This window comes from Larimichthys crocea, chromosome XVI (genome assembly GCF_000972845.2).
Source record: "Larimichthys crocea isolate SSNF chromosome XVI, L_crocea_2.0, whole genome shotgun sequence".
In the NCBI taxonomy this organism is placed as follows: Eukaryota; Metazoa; Chordata; class Actinopteri; family Sciaenidae; genus Larimichthys; species Larimichthys crocea.
This window is the reverse complement of record NC_040026.1, coordinates 7,865,008-7,887,510: the sequence shown is the minus strand read 5'-3', so window position 1 is coordinate 7,887,510 and position 22,503 is coordinate 7,865,008. Positions and strand designations below refer to the sequence as shown.

The following is a 22,503-nucleotide window of genomic DNA, read 5'->3' as shown; positions in this document are numbered from 1 at the left end:
ATAACAGGAAAAGATAGTTGAGATTCAGCGTTTAAATGATTATATATAATTTCACAGGGGGGAAAACATTACTTTTATTTGTTCTAATGAAGGGGCCTTAAATCACAACTCTATACCACTTAAATCAAATACTCTATGCCACCAGATATGTTCTTGTGTGCATTGAGTTATTATTTCTTGACCTTCATGTCCACGAATCTCCAAATTTGGTGGTTTTGATAAACAAAAGGATAAAAATGTGATCAAGAACAGGCTCGTACTTTTTCAAAACAAGGCTGATAAATCATGATATGATGTACTGCTGTAGATTAAACTACCCAAACTAAAATAAGCACAGCCAAACAATACAGCAGTAAAATGCAACTGCAGAATGATACTTTTGGTATTGATATTTTTACTAAATTCTGCTGATAATGCTGAGTTTTCACTGTTATTGCTACTTATACTTAAGTGAACGATCCGAGTACGTCTTCCAACCAAATCCTTCCTTCCAAATCACTAATTTAATTGATGAGTAAAAATATGATGTACCCAGTTTTAATCAACAGAAATGGTATTTTCAAATCAGTAAACATTAGATGAAGCCATTGTTCTTATTAGTTCTTATTAATCAGATGTTTATGTTCCTAATGTATGGTGTTAGGCTCAGGCTCAGGCTCAACTGAGTCTGTACAACACCAAATGTTAATAAAGGAATGAAGTCCTGAGTTATATTTCCAGCTTGGAGTAAACACAAAAGCGGTTACTGTTCTTTGAATTTGTAGGCATGTGTGAATTACTAAATCAAGTTTAGTTGCTTTTTATACTTTTTCAGAACAAACACATTTTTATCAAAGCATTTTTTTCGTTGATCCTTTGATTTATTTTCTCATGGAAAATCAAGACAAGTCGTGTTCACCTTTATTTTATTCTTTGGATTCCTTTTTTGGCAAATTGCATAGAGCAACAGTGAAAGAATAATGTGAAATATCTGAACATATGACAGCTTAGTCTGTTACACAAAAACATACAGTATATAGCAGTCAGCATACAATATATAAATGCAATTGCAGTGGCACTTATACGTTTTGCAATATAAAGCAAATATATTAAAGGGGATTTCCTTGCACTACAATACAAGTCCTTCACTGAAACAATAAATTCGCTCTTAATATACTGTTTCTTCTCTACCTTTGGCAAAAGAGTTCAATTGTCATATTCAATTTGAATCAATACAGTATGTAAAAGATTTACATACATGACAAAAATCATTTGGCATCATTTTGTATCTGTCTAACCAATGCTAGAGTTATATTTCACACTGCCAGTCTAAATGCAGTCTGCTTTTTTATTGTGAAATAAACAGAAATGAACTGGATTGGATGATTCTCTCTCTTTTTTTTTATTCCCCTCCCTCTAACAACTCTAATATTCTTATATACCAACAAAGAGACCAGCTCCACCCTCATTCCCGCAGTAAAAAAAAATACAAACACGTTGAGAACTCAGAGTCACACAGCTTCCTCACTTGGTGACCCACAAGAAGGGGCGGGGGCGGCAAAGTCCTGCTGTGTTTTCAACCAAAGAGTTTGATGAAGCAGGGGTGGCAGTAGGGCTTGTTCTCCTGCTCCTTGAAGCAGCCTTTGCTCAGCGGCTTCAGGCAGAAGTGACACACGAGGTGGTGGGGGTGGAATTTGGCCCCCATGGCGGTGACGCAGCGGCCCAGGATTGGCTGCTGGCAGGCCTGACACATGCTACCACGGGACTGGTGGTAGTGGGCCTCACACAGAGGGTTACCCTCGTGCTCGAAGAAGCTGCCGTTCACAAAGGGGCTGTAGCACTCCTGAAGAAGAGAGGCAGTGAGATTCAGTGACAGCAGAGAGCTCTGACTCATGTAACTGTAATTAGAAAGTTTTCATGTGAAACGACAACTTTCCCATGACATAATTCCAACTTATTTTTAGGTTTTTGATTTTTTTTTTAAACCTCTTTTTTAGATGATAGCAATTTTACAGAGAGCTGTGCCTTTTTTTTGAGGAACACACCCTTCACACACATGTACGCATCACAACTACATCTGCTGGTCACTGAGCAGCTTCACAGAAGCAGCTGCAGGTTTAATCTAAATTGCTGGGTCAGAATCAGACAGACCAACAACAAAACTGTGTTTAAATTTCTAAATTTCCTGTAACCGCTTATCCTCATCAGGGTCACCGGGGTATGGAGCCAAGCCCAGCTGACTTAGGGCGAGAGGCGGTGTACACCCTAGAAAAGTCACCCTGACTGTGGGAGAGAACCCACACAGACACAGGGAGAACGTATAAACTCCACACAGAAATTCACATTTATTTATGTATTTACCCAACTGTTCAAACATTTTTGTGAATTTTATTCCTCGTCATTAAGGGTGCCCAGCATGTAATTATGGTGGAGTGAATTATTAAATCTCCCAGATTTCCATGAATATTGCAGAGGACCTGACCTCATTGTCCTCATGCTGTCTTCAATGGTATCCATGGGCTTGATCGTCTGAATATCACATGACCTTAGGCAGTGCAAAAGATTGCTAGCAACTAAATATAGATCTAAACAACACAGGTTTTAAAGTGTCAAAAAAATCAGCTTTGTATTCAACATGTTTGTAAGACTGACCACCCTACCGGATTCTTCCTCTGAATAAAACTATAAGAACCCACAAGGGATCAAACTCTTGGTCATTTTAAAATATTACAGCTGTTTGCAAAATACAACAGACACCATCACCAACACTGCCTTCAAATAAACAGAGAAACACTCACCCTACACACAAAGCACTGTGGGTGCCAGAGGGAGTTGAGAGCTGAGATGTAGTTTTCCAGAATGGGTTGGCTGCAGCCTTGACAGCGGGAAGCAAACAGAGTCAAGAAGCACTGCTGGCAGTACTGCTGGCCCTCACGGTCATGGAAACCTGCAGAATACATGGTCACAGCTTTACACAGTTCACAGTTTCTTTGATAAATGTTAAATTAACTGGATGATGCGATGCGATGATGTCTGAACCTTTTCCATGTGACCCTGGTCTTGCGGAACATAAAACTACAATCTGTTTGTAATTGTTTAAGGTTTTACTGATCTGAATTTTTAAAGGCTGACAGTATTTTCCTTTTGTCTCAGAGCTTGTTCTGCTTTAAATTGGGCCATGGCTGATGCCAAAGATGAAGTGTTTCCTGAATTCTTGGCAGGTTGTAACTGCCTTTACAACAGAACATTAACTCTGTTTTGAAAAGCATACCAATTAAAGGTTTTTAGGTGGATTATCAGCTTTTTAAAGGAAGGTTAGAGAGCCCCCAAGGGGTCATACAGCACATGGAAATCCATATGGACAGATCGCTAACTTCTATCGATTTCAGTACTAGATAAACATTAAACAAACAATCGAATATATATGTATTTAATAGGTCCTGCAGTGTTTTTTAGGGTAAGCATGACCCTGCTGAAGTTCATTGTTAACACTTAAAACCCAGACAGGATGTGCCGCCCATTACCTTCCTCTCCAAACGCCCGGCTGCACTTAACACAGCAGAAACACTCCGGGTGCCAATTCTTATCCAAAGCGGTGACCATTTTCTAAACAAGAGGAATGAGAAGTTAAATGGCTTCAGGTCGCCTGGTGTATTAATTTGAGTTGTTCATGTTAAAATAAGCTCTGGGTTGTACGATGCATGCAAATTTGAGTCTCTCACATTTAGGATGGGCTTGTTGCATTGTGCACAGTGAGGGGAGAAGAGGGTGAAGTAGTCCGACTCGCAGTACGGTCGTCCATCCTTCTCGAAGAAGTTGCGACTGCCTAACTCCGTCTCACACTCAGTGCACACAAAGTGCTCTGGGTGCCACACCTTTCCCAGGGCTGTTACTACCTGCAAGAGGAACATGAACGAACATCCTCTAAAAATCTTCTTCATGAATTATATTAGATGTGCCACAGGTTCGGAAAACTAAAACTGAGCACTCACAAGCTTAATATAACTTTTAAAAGTTTATTATTCTGATAGCGCACCTGTCCCACCACTGGCTTTTGACAAGCTGAACAGTTTCCCTTGGAGGATGTTTGAACTCCTTGTCGGCTCAGGTCTGACTGAAGCAGCCCCAGCATGCTGTCCAATGATCCGCCGGATGAGGGCTGTGGTGGGGCGGCGGGCTGCTGTGGTGTCATCACCACTGGAGTGACAGGTGCAGCTGGCTGGGAGAAGAGAAATAAAAATGATGGATGGCACATCTGTCTTTGGGATTGAAATTCTCCACAAATTTATCATCAGTGTGCAGTTGGCCTGAAATTAATTGCCGTAAAAGACAGTGAGCGTGATATGTGGCTGTGTGAGGCACAGCGAGCAAATGTGCTAGATAGAAAGTGGGCATATGCTTTATGATCTGCTCATTTGAACAATATTTTAAAGTAGCTTGATATATTGTGTAGCTCCTTTTGTTAGTCAAAGCTTTTTTTACACCATGGTTCAACATCTTAATGGTAAAAATCACTTTGTAGAAGAGGCATAAATATCAATTCCTCCACTAATAGTAGCCTCAAATAATGGGAATGTAATGCAGAAAACAGCACAGGTTGCATTTTTGTGAGGGGAAATGGCCCTGGCCATGCACACACACCAACATTAAAACCAGGTTGGCTCACTATTCATGTCTGCTCTCTGGAAGCATTTATGGAAAATGTTGAAACTCTACCACTATACAGCCAAGCTGAGCTTCTCTTTGAGACTTCAGGTTAACATGCTGACAATGACAAAGCTATCATGCTGATTTTAGCCCGTTTACCACGTTAACCTTGTTCAACTTCTTACTTTGTTGAAAGCTTTGCTGGTATTTGGTCATAAATAAATCAAAGGATTGGACACAGTCAAATGTAAACGTCATGATAGCGCTAGAGGGAAAATTCTCTGGGGACCATGAACGTCAATAAAAAGTGCTAAATATAATGACAATTGCTGAAATGTTTGCTCTAATGCAAAATGAAATGTTGCAAACACTGTTAAAAACAAGGTATCAGCATTTAGTAAAAAGTATCCAACGGAGAAATGTTCCTTTTAAAACTCTGTTCCCATAACCTTGTGCTCACGCCTGTTTATTACCCACAGCTGGATTGCACATTAGAGACCCAAACAAACTTCAACCACTTCATTTTGCTCACATACTAGCCACTGTCTCACTGAAAAGGGGGATGACTGCATTATATACCACACCAAACGTAGATCTATAACTCTAACTTCCAACTATCTGAAGTTATTTTTGAAGCTGGAAAAAAAATCTCCACCAAGGCTAATTTCCATCCTCAGGCCTTAATCCGGTGACTGATCTACACCAGGAGGCATGTGCTGTGGCTAGGCCGCACGGTAACAGTGAAGTCATCGTGAAGTCAAGTCACCGTCTTCCATGAATCAGTGTAAGCTGCGTTAAATAAAGCCTGGAGCAGCTTGGATGAATGGCACAAAAAACAGTGCACTCTTGTTTGGATTTAGACAAAAACTATGACCCCTCTGTGTGATTTGTACGCTGTTGTGTGACTCTTACTGTGCTCTGGACTCTGAAGTCTGACAGGGAAGCCATCAGTTTGTCCAATTCCAGTGTGGCTGATGTTGCTGAAGGCTTCGCGGAGCTGGAATACAAAATTAATTGTTTTAATAAACCCATAAAAACACAATTTAATTTGATACTACTTGAAATACCGAAGTGAAGATGACTTATTTAGCTCTAGTGATTTAATTACCACTGTTTGGCCACGCTTGGCCTTTCTCAAGGCAAGTGATGTCAGTAATGAAACCATTGGAGCTCACTTAAAATACTGCTCAAAATTAAAGTGTGGGATATTGCCGGTGAATTCTGAGATTGATGGCTGTTAGTGTGTCACTAAGTATAGGAAACTAAGTATAGTGAAAGATTATAGCGTTTGTACAATTTAACTTAAATGTTCTGATACATTTATCGTTAATTGTGCAGCTCTCCTGCCTCTGAAAACTCCACGTTAAGTAGTTTGCAGTACAGAAAATTCATAAAGCTGCAGCAAACTATGTGGATAATTTAGATTAGGCTAAATTAGATTTAGTACCTGGAAGAGGAGGTTGTGGCCTTATCCTTAATCTTGTCCCTCTCATCTTTTTTAGAAGGGAACTGAGCCAGGATCTCATCTGATGACAAAAACAAGATCATATATAAGAAAAGATTCATCTTAGAGTTAAAACACAGGCACATTAACAACACACACACTCTAACCTGTGATGTTGAACTGGGTGGCATTCAGCTCCTGTAACAGATGGTCCAGTTCACTCAGGCCTCCTCCCAACAGCGATGAGGAGGAGAACGCTGGAGGAGGATCTGTTGTGCGAGGAGAGCGCGGTTTACACACTGTGCTGTAAGAATAAATACAAGACAGGCCAAAATTAACACAGATTAGGAAACAGTCTGTCACTAATGTGGTAAGTTTCATCATGGTCAATTTGCCATGAATCATAGGAGACTCATTGAAGAGAAATGAGTCATGAGGCAGCAGAATACTATCATCTGTCCGGAACAGGATGTCGAAGAAGTACTACAGTGTAGAAATACTTCTACAAAAATGTTACTGAAGTAAAAGTACAAAAGTATGAGCATTAGACTATACTTAAGGGAGCAGTGTGAGAGGATTTTCAGGAGCCAGTGTTTAGTGGGTCTCTTCTGGGATACCGTAGAAACAGTTTAACATGGCGGACTACCTAGAAGAAGACCTGTGATGTCTGTAGGTATAAAAGGCTCATTCTAAGATAAAGAAAACACTAATGAATAGTTGAACACTAATGAAAACGTAGTTATGGTTCCCACTAAATCTTATACACTGGACCTTTAAAGTACCAAAAGTAAAAGACGTCATCACACAGAATGGCAACTAATAAAAGTGGAGCTAATTTTAACGACCTTATGTTGGGTAGCTTGTGAATTTCCCCACAGGCATCAATGTTTTATCTTAATCTATAATATTGCTTCAGAATATATGATTATATTTGGTATTATTAATCTGACTGCAAAGTAACTTTTAAAAAATAATATATTCTAATATACAGTACACTGAACCAATCATAGTTGTGGGAGGCAATCTAGAGGTTTGGAAACACGCTGCATGCAGACGAGGTCAGGGAGAGTTACCTGTATAATTTGTCTGGGTTGGAGTTCTGGTTAGATTTCATTGCAGCAGAAACAGTCTAAGAGAAAAAACAGATGCACAATCAGTCAAGAGGATGTTACCAAACCAGCATGAAGTCAAAGAAAATATTTCTAAGCAAAGTTCAGAGCGTGTGACAAGATTATAATGATCCAAATCAATCAGAATCTGCAATGAGAGAACTGGTCTGAATCCATTCCCGGCAGCTAATCGTCTACCTGCTGTGGGGTGTAGGCGGGCGGCGGTGGCCGGGCCTGGGTGGTGTCCTCAGTGGCAGCATCGGCATTTTGTGGAGGGTCAGAGGTGAGCAAGACAGGACACCGAGCAAGAGGAGAGCCTGTGTTCTCGAGATCAGCGAGGAGGGCGTCTGGAGAGGAAAGAGGCAACAAAGAAACTGATTAAAAGAGAAAGAAATGATGTGACACATAACGTGACGAACAAACGTGATAGAAGCTTTGTTGAATTAACATTTTGTTTAAGCTTTTTGATGAGAAAAAAACAGTTAACCACCCTATGATGTATTTATATTTGTATGAATGTCCTTGATGGTGTTATTAGTTTGTTTATGAAGCAATGAAAGGAAATAGAAAGAGATATGAGTTGAGAAAGAGGATGAAGAACTATGTAGTGCAGATGAAAACGCACTGGATTAATGGCAGACCATATGAAATTAAGGCAAGAATGAAACTCATGCAAACACATGCACAGACAGTTACGTACCAAACACAACAATACGAGGACTGAGAGGGTAGTTAGGTGGCTCAGACACTCCTAAGAAGAAACAGAGAGTCTGTGTGACCAATACAGCAGCAGTAAAAATCGTCCCACGTCAGACATGACACGTAGGACAATGAGCGTCCTCAGACACTAATCAGTCAGAAGGCAGGACAGTCGGAGATAATCCATCGACACAGTGAAAATATTAGAGCGCACGCACATTTTTTGCATTCATATCCAAGACATGCTGGCTTAGAAAGGAAGCAGAGGAGGAAGAGTGTTTGGCAACTGATATCTAACTCCACCGCCCCGCTCCCCTCGCTCCCACACTCACTTCATGCTGAGGTGGAAGCTGTCCAGAAACTAAATTTGCTCACAGGGTTAGGCTTTGTCACTGCATGGCATCATTTAGTGCTGACAGGTCTGTGTACGTGGGACTGAAGCTGGAGTAAGAAAGTGGGCTGAGAGGGAGTAGATGTAAACTCGAAGCTGTAGAGAGGGTGCTGTCTAATACTGACTTAACCTTTCACGCTGCTGATACCATACCAAACATCAGTTTAGCGATTCTTTCAATTTAGCTGATGTACCCTAACCCTGAAGTACCCTACAACAATATTTATGTATTCATCTGATTACAAACTGGATTTTATTTAACACTATTAAAGTGCCAACCAAGTGATTTAGTAATGGACTTTCTAAAAGTTGTGGGACTTGAATTATTCAATCAATAATTAATGAATTAATTACAACATCCTGGCTTTTGGTCTCTAGAAATGCTGCATCCTACAATTCCCATAACTCATCTGTCTGTCTTCCCACGTTGGGGCAGTCGATTACAGAGTTGGTCAAGGATTAAAATAATATGCACTGACAATATAACACTATATCCATCTTATTTGGGTTTGTTTACATTGAATGTGAGGCCTTCATATTTGTGGGAACTAGATGTGAATATTATTTACAAGTCTATTTACAAGTCCTGCAATTACAATAACTCCAATATGATGTGAATGCAGCACAAGAAAGCTCCCTACAGAGCCACAGAAGACATTATACACCTAGGCTGAATAACACTAATAATAAACACTGACTAAAAAACTACTCTTTATATGTAAAACTGGTGGAGTGCTCCTTTGTGCAGATATTGTTTAGAGAAGACAAATTGATCCTGGAATTGTTAATATTTAGGGTTTTTTTGGGATACGTTTAGTCAAGTTTGCACTATGGATACAACATGTAGTGCCAGACGGACACATCAAACATTTATCCATCACTTTTCAGTATTTCCACACTCCCAACAGTTAATCTGTTATTAATATACAATAAATATAAACATGTGTGGGTCAGGACTGTAAGTTTGTACTGTCTAACAGAATAATAATACTAATGTGTGTCCATTGATCTACTGTAGATCTTTTTAAGAAGAGAATTAACCGATCCTCCAGCAGGAAGGATAATAGACACAGGATCTGTGTTGTGAAGCGGTGAGCTCTGGAGAACACTGTTATAGTTAAAGAGTTTTAATAAGGTGCTGTCCCTCGTTAAAAAGCTTTAATTCTAACCATGTGCTCCAGAACTCATCACTCCAGATAAACTGAGTATCTCTGTGAGTTTTGGTGCCATGGAGCAACACAGGGAAAGTCTCGCCACAAGTAGTTGTTCAAATTTCAGGGGTTTTTTTTAATTTTTTTTTTATGAGCGCTTTAGGGAAGTCCTGTCCATGTTGGCTTACAAGCCCAAGTCCATTTAGCTCCATGTAGAACAGCTCACTAAATGGACCTTGTGGTGAGTTTTCTAATTTGCAAAGTCAAGAATGAAGTCTGAACCTCACATTCTCACATTCTGGGAGCCTTTATAGACTGATATCAAGAATGTTTGACCAATTACACTTTTTCTGACACGCTAAAACTAATTTACCCTGCTTTAGTTCATCGCTGCGGTCACTTCTGTCCCAGATGATTCACACTTCTGGTACGACCATGTGGTGAGAATCTTGTGCATATACTACTTGCCCTCCTCCTCCTGCCTGCTGTGTGTCTCTGTCTCTTACACACACTAACACACGCACACACACACACACACTCACACATACTCTTACAGACTAAACTGCTCATATAAGGAGCTGAACTTCTCTCAATGGGAATTATGACCATATTTAGAGCTGCCTGTCGACTTGTTTGTCTTGGCCGAAGCCCTCTCTAACAAGTGGTCTCTCTCACCAAAAAGCCTTGCCAGATCCAGTGGACGGACTTACAACACTGCTGGACAACAGCATAAACCGAGTGTCCCGAACATGGTCTCTGCTTGACTAAAACACTCGCCCTGTCACCCAGTAACGGCCTCACTGTGTGCAATCCGATCCAGATGTGCCCAGATGTGCTTGGCCGTTGAAAAACATAACCCCCCACATTTCTATAGTGGACTAAATCAGGCAGCTGAGGCACAAAAAAAAAAAAAAGGCCTTTCTATTTTCATTGAACTCTGTGGCTTTTTGAAACAGCAGCGTGGCCCTGGGCTATTTCGGGGCCTATCCGACACAGTTATTCCCAAACACACACACACACAAAGAGTCAGCTTCTTGTAATGTTGCTCTGAGAAAGACAAATCTCCCTTTGGCATTTGTATCTATAAAATTTTTTTTAAAAAAAGGACGGAACGAGGCATGCTCCCTTGTTGGATGTCTTCAAAATGGAAAACACTCTGTTGCACATTATGTGGCTTTCTCTCCATCCCTTGACTTGTTAATATTAATGGATGAGAAAAGCCCCGCTGTGGATGTCTTTAAATCTAATTTACAAAAGAACTGATTGAATTTGCAGGGCATGCACGATACACTCAGGAGCGGTCAGGCGGACGCAGACTTATGTAGTGGCAGTTCTTGTGTTACCTGTGTGAATGTGTGTGCATTTGTGGCCCTGTTTGCTTGCAAATTTGAACACACAATTCTGCAAAACAAAACATTTGAGGAAGGAAGCAGACTGTAAACAGAATTACAGATATTGTGTCATATGAGAAAAGCACTTAGGCATATAGAATTTGCTTTTTTCTGCCTTATACTGTTGTTATCTGATAGGAGGCAATAAATTCCCCTTTATATTACAGCCTCATACATATCCTTGTGGACAAAGAAAGCAAATGCTACTCCACTATGATTGCCAGAATGAACAGAGACCTTATTTCCTCTGTTTGGGCACACCACCCCTTCCCCAAAGATCCCCTAAAGATACCTCACCATGTAGTTCCAACGCTTGAAAACGAAGAATACTCACCCAGATCGTCCATGATATGATTTCAGCCGAGTGTTTCCCTCTTTGTGTGACACTATGTGGACGCGGGCAGCATTAATAAGTGGTGATAGACGCTGCAAGATCAAGACTATTGTCTGCGTCGGTCCTGGATAACTTCTTGGACACCGTTATCCGCCAAGAGAGGAGGAAGAGGAGAAAGAGGAGGAGGAGGAGGAGGAGGAGGAAGAGGAGAAGGGCGTCCCGTTTTCTTTTTTCCTACACGACTCCCTTCCTGTGTAATGCCTACCAGGACCTCAGACTGGAGAAGGCGTAGTTAAATAAATGTGGTTACAAACCCCGCATTCCCCGGACACGCGACGTCATCCTGGACATTCCTAGTCCATATTTGGGAGAGAAAATTAAGCATTTAGTGAGCTGCGCAAAAACTGCGTCGACGCGCCTGTGAATCGGTGCAAAATGCGTTTCTACTGACATGTCCCTTCACTGTAAATACATCCTGAGGATAAACAGTCATGGGCCGACACCAAACCACAGAAAACAGGAGAAGATCTGGGGTGAGATCATCAAGGGAAACTATGATATCCACTTCTCCGCACGCACAAAATATACATCTACATTAGAATAAAGGATGTTTTTTTAATCTAAATCTAATAAATCATCTGATTATTATCATGTTTCATTCATTCAACTGCCCCGTTGTCATTTTTCTTTGAGTAATTAATAGTAGATTCAGTCATTTGAACTTGAATTTGTCCCCCAAAAACTATTTTCTATTTATCCGCTCCATGCCAAATGATGTTTTTCATGTGTAGATGGATAGATACATGACTTTATTGTATCTTCATGTGTATCTTAATACATTAGTTCTGGTCTATCTCTGTCTGAGGGGGGTCTCTGTGGGCAGCATGTTGCCAGCTGTTGCCTCTTAAAGGTCCAGTACGTAAGATTTACTCGGCTTTATGGCAGAAATGGAATATAATACTCATACCTGTAACTGTAAATATATTTTCATTTGTGTAAAATCACCTGAAAATAAGAATCATTATGTTTTATGTCTTTTTTATGTCTATGCTGCATATCCTCTTTCATGGAGTCATGCCATGTTGCTACAGTAGACACAAACACTGGCTCCAAACTACACATGTAGTTTCTCCTACACTCTCGGTAGTGGAGGGTAAGGCCAGAGGTACTCACTTGGTTGCAATCTGCATATTTACCACTAAATCTTACACCATGGACCTTTAAGTTCCCAGTACAGCACACACAGCACATTACAGATTGGCAGCTTCATTATATTTTGCATCCAGAAACTAAGCAGTACTTGTTAACTTACTTGACTTGTCACTGGAGTTTGAGGTAATTTGTTTTTTGTGCGCACAATATGAACTTCTAAACGTGTTAGGATCACATTTTTGACACAGTGCTGCAACCTGACATAGGAATTTAGTCAAGTTGCTTTTGACTACAACAAATTAGAAAAATATTACCAAAAAGTGACTGATACAGTGAACTTGAAACTTTGGGAACATCGGGGCAGGATGAGGAAAAAAATTGATTTGTTTTATGTATTTATTTATTCATTTATTAACTCCATGTTTTAGACATTTTTTTTTTATGTAATCATGTTAATACTTATTGTATATAATCGTATATCTGTTTTTTCGTTGCAATAAATGTTGTAACACAAGAATTTACCTTCGGGGATCAATAAATAGTCAACACAGGTGTTTCCAATGACACTAGTTGAGGTTGCGTCCCATTTATCGCAGCAGAGACTTTTCCGGGGAACCGACATGCACCACAGCAACACCCTGACTCTGTCTGACCTGAATGGAACAGGGCCTTAATCAGTATCATTGTTAACACCTGTGTTTACTCTGTTTCATGTCAAGATGGCTGCTTATAGGTGCTCATATTGTCAATACAGAAGCAGTAGAGGTTTTTAAGACATGACGAGACATTTTGACAGAATAGGAAGAAATAAAATGAACTGAATTTCATTTAGCTGCTTAGATTTGCTGGCTCGCTGTCACGACTTATTGGGACACTCAGAGTAGAAGCGAGCCACCATAAATGTTTTAAGTAATATTTGTGGTTTTCCTACTATGACGAAGGTCTGCCCAACTTCTGACATAGACCCTTTAAGTTCTGTTATCTTTATTAAATGTTCACATGAAACCCTGCTTCAAATAAGAAGAAGTCATCCAGCAGTGTAAAAAACAAAACAGGAAAAACTTTTAATTAAGCAAGCTCACAGTTACAGGCTATGTTTGTGTGATTAAGGGGGAAGGTGCCACATTGATGTTGGTGACGTGGTGATGTATGCATTCTTTTTTCTTTTTCTTTTTCAAAACTCCTCCTGTGTACTATATACTGTATGCCACAGACAAAATGTCATTTGACCAAAAAAAATCCCTCTGTTGTCAAAGAGGTACCTGTCTTTGGTCGCAGTGCATGAAACATACAACAAAGAACTGACAAGTGAAACATACTGAAAAAACAAAATGACAACAAAAAAACTTAACACAGTTATTATAAAGACTTTCCTGGTATGAAATCAAATCAGAAATGTACAACAAAACTGGAGAATCACGGCAAGGAAACTTAGCAGTTGAAGGTTTATCAGTTTCTGTCAAAATAAAGCCTTTTGTTTTGAATCGATCATGCAGTTTTGCTGATTCAGACGCCGATCTCCTTACCTATGCATGTTACTTCTAGAGCACTGTGACACATGACTACGTCTTCAACTTTTTTTCCAAAATAATAATGATAATAATTATAATAACTCACACGCGCACACGCACACACACAGTCATACTTTCCGAACCAACTTCTTCACTCAAAAAGCTTGAGCCAGTCGGCATTTAAGAGCAAAGTCAAGGAGCAGAACCGCGTGTGATGTGGAAATCATAAAGAGTTAAAAAAAATGACTCGTGAAGCAAATTGGAGGGGGGAGATGCTGGGATGATAGCATGAAGGTAACATGGATAGGTTTGGTTACCAAGAACGTCCCAATCCATCAAATGAAATTATATTACATATCCTCCACCTCGCTACTTCTCCACTGCAGTTAATCCACACACACCCACTTCCATCCTTCTCTGCATTGCTCGTTTCCTCCGCCTGTCATCACTGCACAGCCTGTTCGTTGGCAGTGCTACCAGAGTCTTGAGGCTTCATCACATCGGGGAGTTCTGGGGGGCTGGAGAAGGCCTCGATGTGCAGCTGTTCGAACATCTCATCTGGAGGGCAGAGGAGACAAGCAAACCTTAGTTTCATTATACGAGGCGATTAGAGATCTCTCCGCCTGACAACCGCCTGGGGATTCCCCAGTGCAAAGGGGATGTCAACAACAGCTCGAGACAAACAAAAGCCCCTTACTTCAAGGACACAACTTACCTTAAACGGCACTCTACCCTCAAGCAAACCGGAGATGTAGCGAATAATGCAGCAAGAGCTTTTTGAAACATTGAAAATAGATGTCCCAAGCACACACTTCTGCACTCCACCGTCATATCACTGCCCGAAAGACCTTGGATTGGTTGTGCCATGCTTTAACTCTTGAAATGCAGTGAAGGCTAGAAGAAAGTCCCAAGTTTCTTCTGAGATAAATATTTATAGACCAAGCAAATATTAGCTCCATCGTGATCATGTTACAAAATCGTTGCGGTAAACATTGACTGCAGCAAATCTTTCCAAATCCCCACATAGGAGACAGTTATTGAAAATGAAATCACATTCATGGAAAGTTTGAACGCCAATTCAAATCTAATTTCTAAAGATTTGTCTCAGGTTCAAATCAGATGTAAAATTCACCTTCTGTGTCGCTTACGTTGTCTTGTACAGTAAACTCACATGTACATAATAAATACAAATTACAGTACAGCAGAAATAGCCGTGGCTTCAGGCCACACAAGATTGCAACAACGTTTGAAAGTCAGACATGGACAAATATGATGCAGACAGTCATTTAGCTGCACTATCAATCACTAAAGTTCTCGACTAAACGTTGTGCCAAATGTCAGAAAAGACTGACAGAGCCGTAAAATGACATTGTCTAAATCATAAAATACCTCTACAGTGCATTGAACACTACAGATTAATATTTAACAGTGCAGGAGAACAGAGGAGTTACAGTAGTTGATAACCGCAGATATCTACTGACATACATACTGCTACATCACCTGATTACAGATACACAGGGGCCTATGTGAGGGACTGGATGAATTATGTAAATTAACAAGCACAAAGTACAAGTCGTGCACTGATATTCAACAATTTAACTTAAAGAAGTAAGTCCACAGTAAAACAGTAAAAAGTTAAACTGAAGCAGAAAGACAGGAAATACTTGGCGGAAAAAACAAAACATCCCAGATCCTCACAAGTAACATATATATACACACACACACACACACACACACACACACACGCTGAACATACCATTTATGCGGAAGGCCAGACCAACTGTAGCTGGGGCTTGAGGTCTGGCGGTCTGGTTGGTGAATCCACAGTCACCAAGAGTTTTGCTGTCCTCTAGCAACTGGTCATCCTGTGGAAAAAAAAGCTGAAAATGTCACCTTAACGTCGCTGAAATGTATAAATCTGCTTCAGTGAACATCGAGAGAGAATACAAATAATATTTTAGTCACCCTGAGGAAAGAAAACATGAAAACAGGGTCTATAAGAATGCTCAAATACATTAGCACGGGCTTAATTTAATGTCAGATTTATCTTTTAGGTTCATTTTAACGCATGTTTAATGTGTCTTATCTATCTATCTATCTATCTATCTATCTATCTATCTATTTGCATTATGAGCCTCAGTAGATACTGAAACAGACAAGATGTTTTTAATAGATACCAAAGACTTTAAGCGTCTTAAACGTAAGTTTAATTAAGTAAAATATGCTTTAGTACCACTACCAAGTTTTGGTTGATTTTATCCATTTAAATGAAGGGAACATTTACATTTTTGTTTTTAGATCAGCAAGCTTCTGTACTTTAGTGGAAAACTGTCAGCCATAGATGGATGTCGTGTAGATAGTGTAGACACTGACACGGCGTTTAGCAGAGGTGTGCACATTGAGTCAAAAATGACGATGACAAAATGTGAAAGAATGAGATAATCAATTAAGTATACATGTCTGAGACTCCTGATGTTTAAAGGCTTTCTATTGAATGTTTCACTATTTCCAAAGCAAGGACCTGAAAAAGTGTCTACACGATGTCAGTGGCGGTGGAAACCACAGTGTCCTGACTGGTATACTCACTTTGTAGAGCCTCTGGTCTTCGGGCGTTCTCTTAAGTATTCCTTCGACAATGCGTTTCAGCTCGTAGACAGTGGTGGACTCCTTGGCATCCGTGAAGATTGTGGTCTTGTGACGCCGGATCATTAAGAACACGTCCTGAAAGAAAAGGGGCGTACAATTATTTATATTTATATATGAAAAATGTGTGAAAAGGCAGCTTTGATTTGTTGTTTTATGTTGAAGATGAGGGCTATATTTGTTGTCCCTCACACATCAAACAGGATATATGGGGGACAGGTAATTTATAACCAGGTTAAAGGACAATAACCCCTCATAATAATGTCTGTAGGCCATCTGACAACTGTTTATAACACCTTATTGATCTGTACTGCTAGTGAAGCCTTGTTGGTGGGTTTTTTTTTTATGTTGATATAGAAGATTTAACACTGCTAACAATCCTCAACCAAGCAAGAAGAAGAAACAGTGAGCAGTGTGCTGTGCTAAGGCGAAACTAGCCGACACGATACAGTGTTTCAGGTGTCTGACAGTCAAACCCGGGCCTGCCAGTCAAACTAACACACACTGCGTGTTTGACAATGACAGCACATGTTTATCCGACCCCTGACAAACCTAACTGGGTTAGCTGGCTGGGCGTTACATCACTCCCAAGGTGAGCCCGGTCTAAGTTACCTCTCGTCAAAGCTATAGTTAGATGCTAAGCTAACTTAGCAGCGCTAGCACACACACAAACTGAATTTAAACACCTCCACAGTCGACAGTAACGCTCCTTATCGCCATTAATACTTCTCAACAACCCGCTCAACGTTAACCCGGCACTCCTATGTAGGTGTATAATTCAGAAAAACGCTGCGTGATAATATTAAAAAGTTACCATTTCAAGTGGTCAGCTAGCTAGCCAGTTGCGCCAGCCCCTGTGTTGTCTGACTGCACCGCTTCTTGCGGATATTGTGCAATCCGGCCGAGCGGCTCCGTATTCACGAAGCGGAGCTACGCAGCGCTGCGTACAATATTCACAAATTTGGCGCGATGTACTTAAAAAACGCTCGGAGGGGGTTGATTTGGACACTGTGAACATCAGAGCGACCCCTCTCTGTTTTAAACCCTGCTGTCAGCACCGGGCATGGTACGTGTTGATGTTGTTTATGTCTAATTTATCTATTTCTTTAAGTTAGCTGAGCTGGAGAGGTTGTGTTGTTGTGTTTGTTGGACTGGGTCCGCCCTAAGTTAGCTAACATTTGTTTGTTGTTGTTTTTAGACGTGACATTTCTCTGTAATGCCAAATCAATAATAATAATAATACCACCGCGCTGCTTTGAATATTCAACTAAGTATGTGATTTTATTGCAATAATTGGAGGCTGTCAGTGTTAAAGCAGCTAATGTTACACAGTGAGGGATCAATAGGACTGTGTTCATGTGAGACAAGCAGCACAGGTTTAATTTAAATCCAGATGTATTTAATGTACTGAATTTCCCTCTGGATCAGTTATCTATCTATCTATCTATCTATCTATCTATCTATCTATCTATCTATCTATCTATCTATCTATCTATCTATCATTTTCTTGTTTTAATTAAACTTAAGTTTAAGACGCTTAAAGTCTTTGGTATCTATACAAATGTATAGATAGATAGACAGACTGACTGACTTATTACATTACACACAGTGACGATAGACAACATAATAATACAAATATAAAGAACAAACTATACATAATAAAGTATCAAAATAGCAATAGTGAATAAAATATATTGTACAAAAGTACATACAGCAAAGTGGCATTGTTGATTTGGAAAGTAAGGAAGGAGAAATGTGCAGTGACTGTAAATTATGACCTGAGTTTTTTTTTTTTTTTAGCTGTTATTATACAGTGTGATGGCATGTGGCAGGAAAGATTTCCTGTATCTGTCACTTCGACAGCGGAGCTGTCTGTCCACTGTGTGATGGAGAGGGTGCTGCTCATTGTCCATGATGGATAACAGTTTATTCAGCGTCCTCCTCTCCACCACAGTCTCAAGAGACTCAAGTCTGAGTCCAATAGTCTGCTGAGTCTATCTATCTATCTATCTATCTATCTATCTATCTATCTATCTATCTATCTATCTATCTATCTATCTATCTATCTATCTACAGAGATATCGACATTTGTATTATGAGCCTCAGTAGATATTCAAACCGACAAGATGTTTTCAATAGATACCAAAGACTTTAAGCGTCTTAAACTTAAGTTTAATTAAAAAAAAGAAAAGGATAATCAGAATCAGAATCAGAAATACTTTATTTATTAATCCCCGCAGGGAAATTGTGTTTGTTACAGCAGCTCCCAACCGGTAAGTGAGATAGTAAGTGATAGCAAGAAAAATATCTGAACACTATAGAGGTTGGATAGTAACATCCCAAGAAAAAACTTTAACACTATACACCTGTAAGATATCCAATTTAACACTATATACACAGGGTATAAATAACAGTAAAATAAAGTAACAGTGAACTATACAATATGTAAATCTACAAAAAACCTTATAAAATAATTTAGTGTTTGAGAGACCGTACAGAGAATAGACACACTACCAAGTTTTGGTTGATTTTATCCATTTAAATGAAGGGAAACATTTACATTTTTGTTTTTGTTTTTAGATCACCAAGCTTCTGTACATCCGTGGAAAACTGTCAGCCGTAGATGGATGTTGTGTAGATAGTGTAGACACTGACACAGCGTTTAGCAGAGGTGTGCACATTGAGTCAAAAATGACAATAACAAAATCTGAGAATGAGATAATAATTTCTTTTGAATGTTTCAGGTCACTATTTCAAAATAAAAGGACCTGAAAAAGTGCCTACACGATGTCAGTGGCAGTGGAAACCACAGTGTCCAGGGTGTCCCTCCCTGTTCCCACCCACTTCTCCCACGCAGAGCAGTCCTTCTCCCTCAAAAAGCGCCGCCTCCCTTTCTCCTCCTCGTCTACGTCCAACTCGTCCTACTCTTCCCCTGCCCAGCTTTCGCACTCTCTGCCCCCGCTGCCACCATCCAAGGGATGTCCCCCTCTGAGCAGGATGTTCCCGCAGCAACCATCCCCGTGGACGCCCTTGTCTCGTTCCCTTAGTAGTAAGTCCCCCCCTCCGAATTCTGTGTATGATCCCAGCAAACAGCAGACCTATTTCAATCAGTGTTTCACTAATTTGGGCCTGCTGGGAAGAGGATCCTTCGGAGAGGTCTACAAGGTGAGCAAGACAGAAATATGTGTACATATGTATATGAAAGTGATATAATGCATATACTGAATTATACTCAAGTTTGATTTCTCATCGCCTTTTATCTAGGTAAAGCCTCTGTAAGCAGTAATCTTTTCTAACTCTGATCGAGATTATCATTTGGAGAGCGTCCATTAGTACAAAAAAAAACCTCTGTATTTTCTTTATTTTTGTAGGTTCAAAACAACGAGGACGGCCGCCAGTATGCAGTCAAGCGCTCGGCTCATCGTTTCAGGGGCAACAGTGAGAGGAACCGGAGTGTGAGAGAAGCCAGGAACCACGAGCGCCTGTGTCCTCACCCTCATATTCTGGATTTTGTAGCAGCCTGGGAGGAGTGTGGCCGGCTGTACATTCAGACGGAGTTGTGTAGCACCAGCTTGTTGCTCCACGCTGAGAATCAGCCGCCTGGTCCAGGTCTGTCCGAAAGAGAGTAAAATCTATTCAGCTATATTGGCCTAAATCGCCATCTAACCTTCATGTGAAACATTTCAATCCAGATGAGCCTGCAGCATGGGCCTACCTGTGTGACCTCCTCTCAGCGCTGCAACACCTCCACTCTCATGGCTTTGTCCATCTGGATCTGAAGCCCGCTAACGTCCTGATGACTGACTCTGGACGTCTGAAGCTGGGGGACTTCGGGCTGCTGCTTGAGCTCAATCAGAAGAGTGCAGAGCCTGTGGAGGGGAAGGTGAAAGAGGATGCTCAGGAGGGAGATCCGAGGTACATGGCACCTGAGCTGCTCCGTGGGGAGTATGGACCTGCTGCAGATGTGTTCAGGTACAAATATCATGAAAGAGAAAAATATGATATTCTAAAACATGATTGCTCTGAATGAGTAATATTGCTGAATCCTCTACATTTAGTTTGGGTGTTTCTATTCTGGAGCTTGCCTGTAATATCGAGGTTCCAAATGGTGGAGATGGTTGGCAACAGCTCAGACAAGGCTGCCTCCCCTCGGAGTTTACTGGCGGTAGGATCCACGTTATTTTTCAGTCCTCACAGATTGTCTCGTTATCTTTTAATCAAATTGCTTGATCTGTGTTTGCAGGCCTGTCGGTCGAGCTTCAGAGCGTACTGCGGATGATGCTGGCTCCGGAACCATCTGAGAGGCCGACGGTCTCCGAGCTTCTTGCGCTCCCTTCTGTCTGGAAACACAGATGGAAAAGATGCATCGGTCTAATGGTCGCAGAGGCCACGCTGACACTGGCCTCTCTCTGTCAGGTATAATCATTAACGTTTGGTTTTAACTTAATGAAATGTATTAGCCTCACAAAGCGCGACTTAACGTGTGTATATTTTTCTTCTAGATGGTGATGTGCTTTGGGTGTAGACTCCTGTCCTCCCTTCACTTGTCTTTCCTCCCTCAGTGGACCAAGCCAGTGCCCTGCACTCCTCCTAAGGATAGCTGGGACAGGGATTTGACCCTGCCCCTCAGTGCCATGCATGGCGACTCAGGGAGCCCAGAAGATGATGCAGTGTTTGTGCTGGGTCCCACAGACCCAGAGCTTTCCCCCACATTCTCACACAGGTAGAGAGACGTCATTTTCTGTCTTGTGCGAACATCCAGCAACAGAAAAGTGAAGAGACAGCTGTTGGGACACTTCCTTTGCCTTGAGATAAATGTCTGTCAAATCCCCTGCTTAATCTTTTACATTTCCTCCACAGGGTCAAATCCAGACTGTCTTTGGAAAGCACATCTACTCCTCTCCCAGCTTCACCAACACACAATCACAGAAGTCCTGCCCACACACCTACTCTCTCAAACCTGGGTGACTGGTCCTCCTGTAACTTAGCGCAGACCCCCTCCAGCATCCGCTCCAATGGTTCCTGCCACACGCTGACACCCAACGCGAGCCCCATACATACAGAGCATCGCACAGACATCATGAATGAAAACTCAACGCACAGCCGACATTCTTCATCCGCCAAGTCCTCGCAGCGACGAGGTCGCAACTGGGTCCGGACGGAGGAGGCTTTACCCCGACCCAACTTTGAACCAAAGAACCTGCTGAGTCTGTTTGAGGAAACGACTCCATGAGTACAAAACTGTCAGTTTACATTCAAGGGCCAAGTTTTTTTCCTGTTCTGGGTGAAGGGGACCTTATGTATGAATGTAACAAATTCACTACTTATGTTGTGTGTGAACTGCTTTTGCCATTTTGTATTTTGTACAACTGCTTCTTGTATTTGGAAAAAAAATAGGGTAAGGGTTGAATATGTAATCAGACCTTTAAAGCACTTTTTATGTTTGTGTAAATACAATCTGTTGCTGAAATGACAAGTCAGGATGTGTTGTAAAATAAATTATCATTAGCTTGGTGCTGAGCTATTTACCTCATGCGTTACAAGAGGAAATAAAACAAGAAGGGTAAACTCTGAATTTGTGGAATATCTTTTTATAAAAATGTAAAAAGGTGCTCTGTGTAGCCCTGATAATGAACTGGCGACTTGTCCAGGGCGTAGCTTGTCTCTCGCCTTAAATCAGCAGCAGCAGCCCTGCGCGACCCTTATGAAGATAAGCTGTTACAGAAAATGGATGTGCAACTGGTGAGCTTGCGAAGGTTCATGCTGAGCAGTTTTCTCCATAAGCGTGAGGGTGACAGGTCCATTGCTGCTTGGGGATGAATCTTTTAATGGTCATGTTCACTGAATCAGACTGCAGAGGATATAACCCAGAAAGATGTATCATAAAATCAGCATTTAAAGGTACAATATGTAAGATTGTGCCGAATACTGATATCTAGTGGTTAAAAGGAGACACCAAAGCCCAAATTCAAAACACTGGAGAGTGTCCAGGAAAACTGCCTCTGCCTCCTGTAGTGAGAGCTGGGTAGGATCTGTAACTTTTACAATGTCT

The 22,503-nt window shown here is 40.9% G+C and overlaps 3 protein-coding genes across 5 annotated transcripts; 1 reads left to right on the top strand and 2 right to left on the bottom strand.

The window, feature by feature from the left end:
- Positions 1 to 883: 883 nt before the first annotated feature.
- LOC104926890 (transforming growth factor beta-1-induced transcript 1 protein) lies at positions 884 to 11,439 on the bottom strand. Of its 2 annotated transcripts, XM_010740848.3 has the most exons (12): positions 11,146 to 11,439; positions 7,880 to 7,930; positions 7,378 to 7,526; positions 7,144 to 7,199; positions 6,238 to 6,374; positions 6,074 to 6,152; positions 5,539 to 5,623; positions 4,016 to 4,198; positions 3,702 to 3,875; positions 3,504 to 3,585; positions 2,778 to 2,926; positions 884 to 1,822 (listed from the first exon to the last, which is right to left on the bottom strand). In XM_010740848.3, the coding sequence occupies exons 1-12, from the start codon at positions 11,156 to 11,158 to the stop codon at positions 1,556 to 1,558; spliced, it is 1,425 nt and encodes a 474-aa protein (XP_010739150.2). In that variant the 5' UTR covers positions 11,159 to 11,439; the 3' UTR covers positions 884 to 1,555. The 2 variants fall into 2 exon arrangements, with proteins under 2 accessions (XP_010739150.2, XP_010739151.2); XM_010740849.3 differs by lacking the exon at positions 7,880 to 7,930 and having other exon boundaries at positions 11,146 to 11,437.
- Positions 11,440 to 13,335: 1,896 nt separating this feature from the next.
- LOC104926891 (elongin-B-like) lies at positions 13,336 to 17,378 on the bottom strand. Its single transcript, XM_019270335.2, has 4 exons — positions 17,266 to 17,378; positions 16,395 to 16,529; positions 15,565 to 15,673; positions 13,336 to 14,366 (listed from the first exon to the last, which is right to left on the bottom strand). The coding sequence occupies exons 1-4, from the start codon at positions 17,266 to 17,268 to the stop codon at positions 14,254 to 14,256; spliced, it is 360 nt and encodes a 119-aa protein (XP_019125880.1). The 5' UTR covers positions 17,269 to 17,378; the 3' UTR covers positions 13,336 to 14,253.
- Positions 16,867 to 22,026, top strand: pkmyt1 (protein kinase, membrane associated tyrosine/threonine 1). 2 transcript variants are annotated; one of them, XM_027289616.1, is made up of 8 exons: positions 16,867 to 17,043; positions 19,196 to 19,616; positions 19,823 to 20,060; positions 20,144 to 20,423; positions 20,510 to 20,616; positions 20,695 to 20,867; positions 20,954 to 21,174; positions 21,312 to 22,026. In XM_027289616.1, exons 2-8 carry the CDS (start codon positions 19,239 to 19,241, stop codon positions 21,682 to 21,684), a joined length of 1,770 nt encoding a protein of 589 aa, XP_027145417.1. In that variant the 5' UTR covers positions 16,867 to 17,043; positions 19,196 to 19,238; the 3' UTR covers positions 21,685 to 22,026. The 2 variants fall into 2 exon arrangements, with proteins under 2 accessions (XP_027145417.1, XP_010739154.2); XM_010740852.3 differs by lacking the exon at positions 16,867 to 17,043 and adding an exon at positions 17,383 to 17,517.
- Positions 22,027 to 22,503: the final 477 nt, after the last annotated feature.

What these genes read in the sequence shown, in the direction of transcription:
- LOC104926890 (XM_010740848.3), bottom strand. An exon ending in AACCCAGACAAATTATACAG is followed by an intron (nt 6,375 to 7,143) that starts GTAACTCTCCCT and finishes TTATTCTTACAG; the next exon opens with CACAGTGTGTAAACCGCGCT. An exon ending in GCCACAACCTCCTCTTCCAG is followed by an intron (nt 5,624 to 6,073) that starts GTACTAAATCTA and finishes TTTGTATTCCAG; the next exon opens with CTCCGCGAAGCCTTCAGCAA.
- LOC104926891 (XM_019270335.2), bottom strand. An exon ending in AAGACCAGAGGCTCTACAAA is followed by an intron (nt 15,674 to 16,394) that starts GTGAGTATACCA and finishes TTTTTTCCACAG; the next exon opens with GATGACCAGTTGCTAGAGGA. An exon ending in TCTGGCCTTCCGCATAAATG is followed by an intron (nt 14,367 to 15,564) that starts GTATGTTCAGCG and finishes TCTGCCCTCCAG; the next exon opens with ATGAGATGTTCGAACAGCTG.
- pkmyt1 (XM_027289616.1), top strand. Translation starts at nt 19,239, where the DNA reads ATGTCAGTGGCAGTGGAAACCACAGTGTCCAGGGTGTCCCTCCCTGTT. An exon ending in CCTGCTGCAGATGTGTTCAG is followed by an intron (nt 20,424 to 20,509) that starts GTACAAATATCA and finishes CTCTACATTTAG; the next exon opens with TTTGGGTGTTTCTATTCTGG. An exon ending in CACTGGCCTCTCTCTGTCAG is followed by an intron (nt 20,868 to 20,953) that starts GTATAATCATTA and finishes TTTTTCTTCTAG; the next exon opens with ATGGTGATGTGCTTTGGGTG.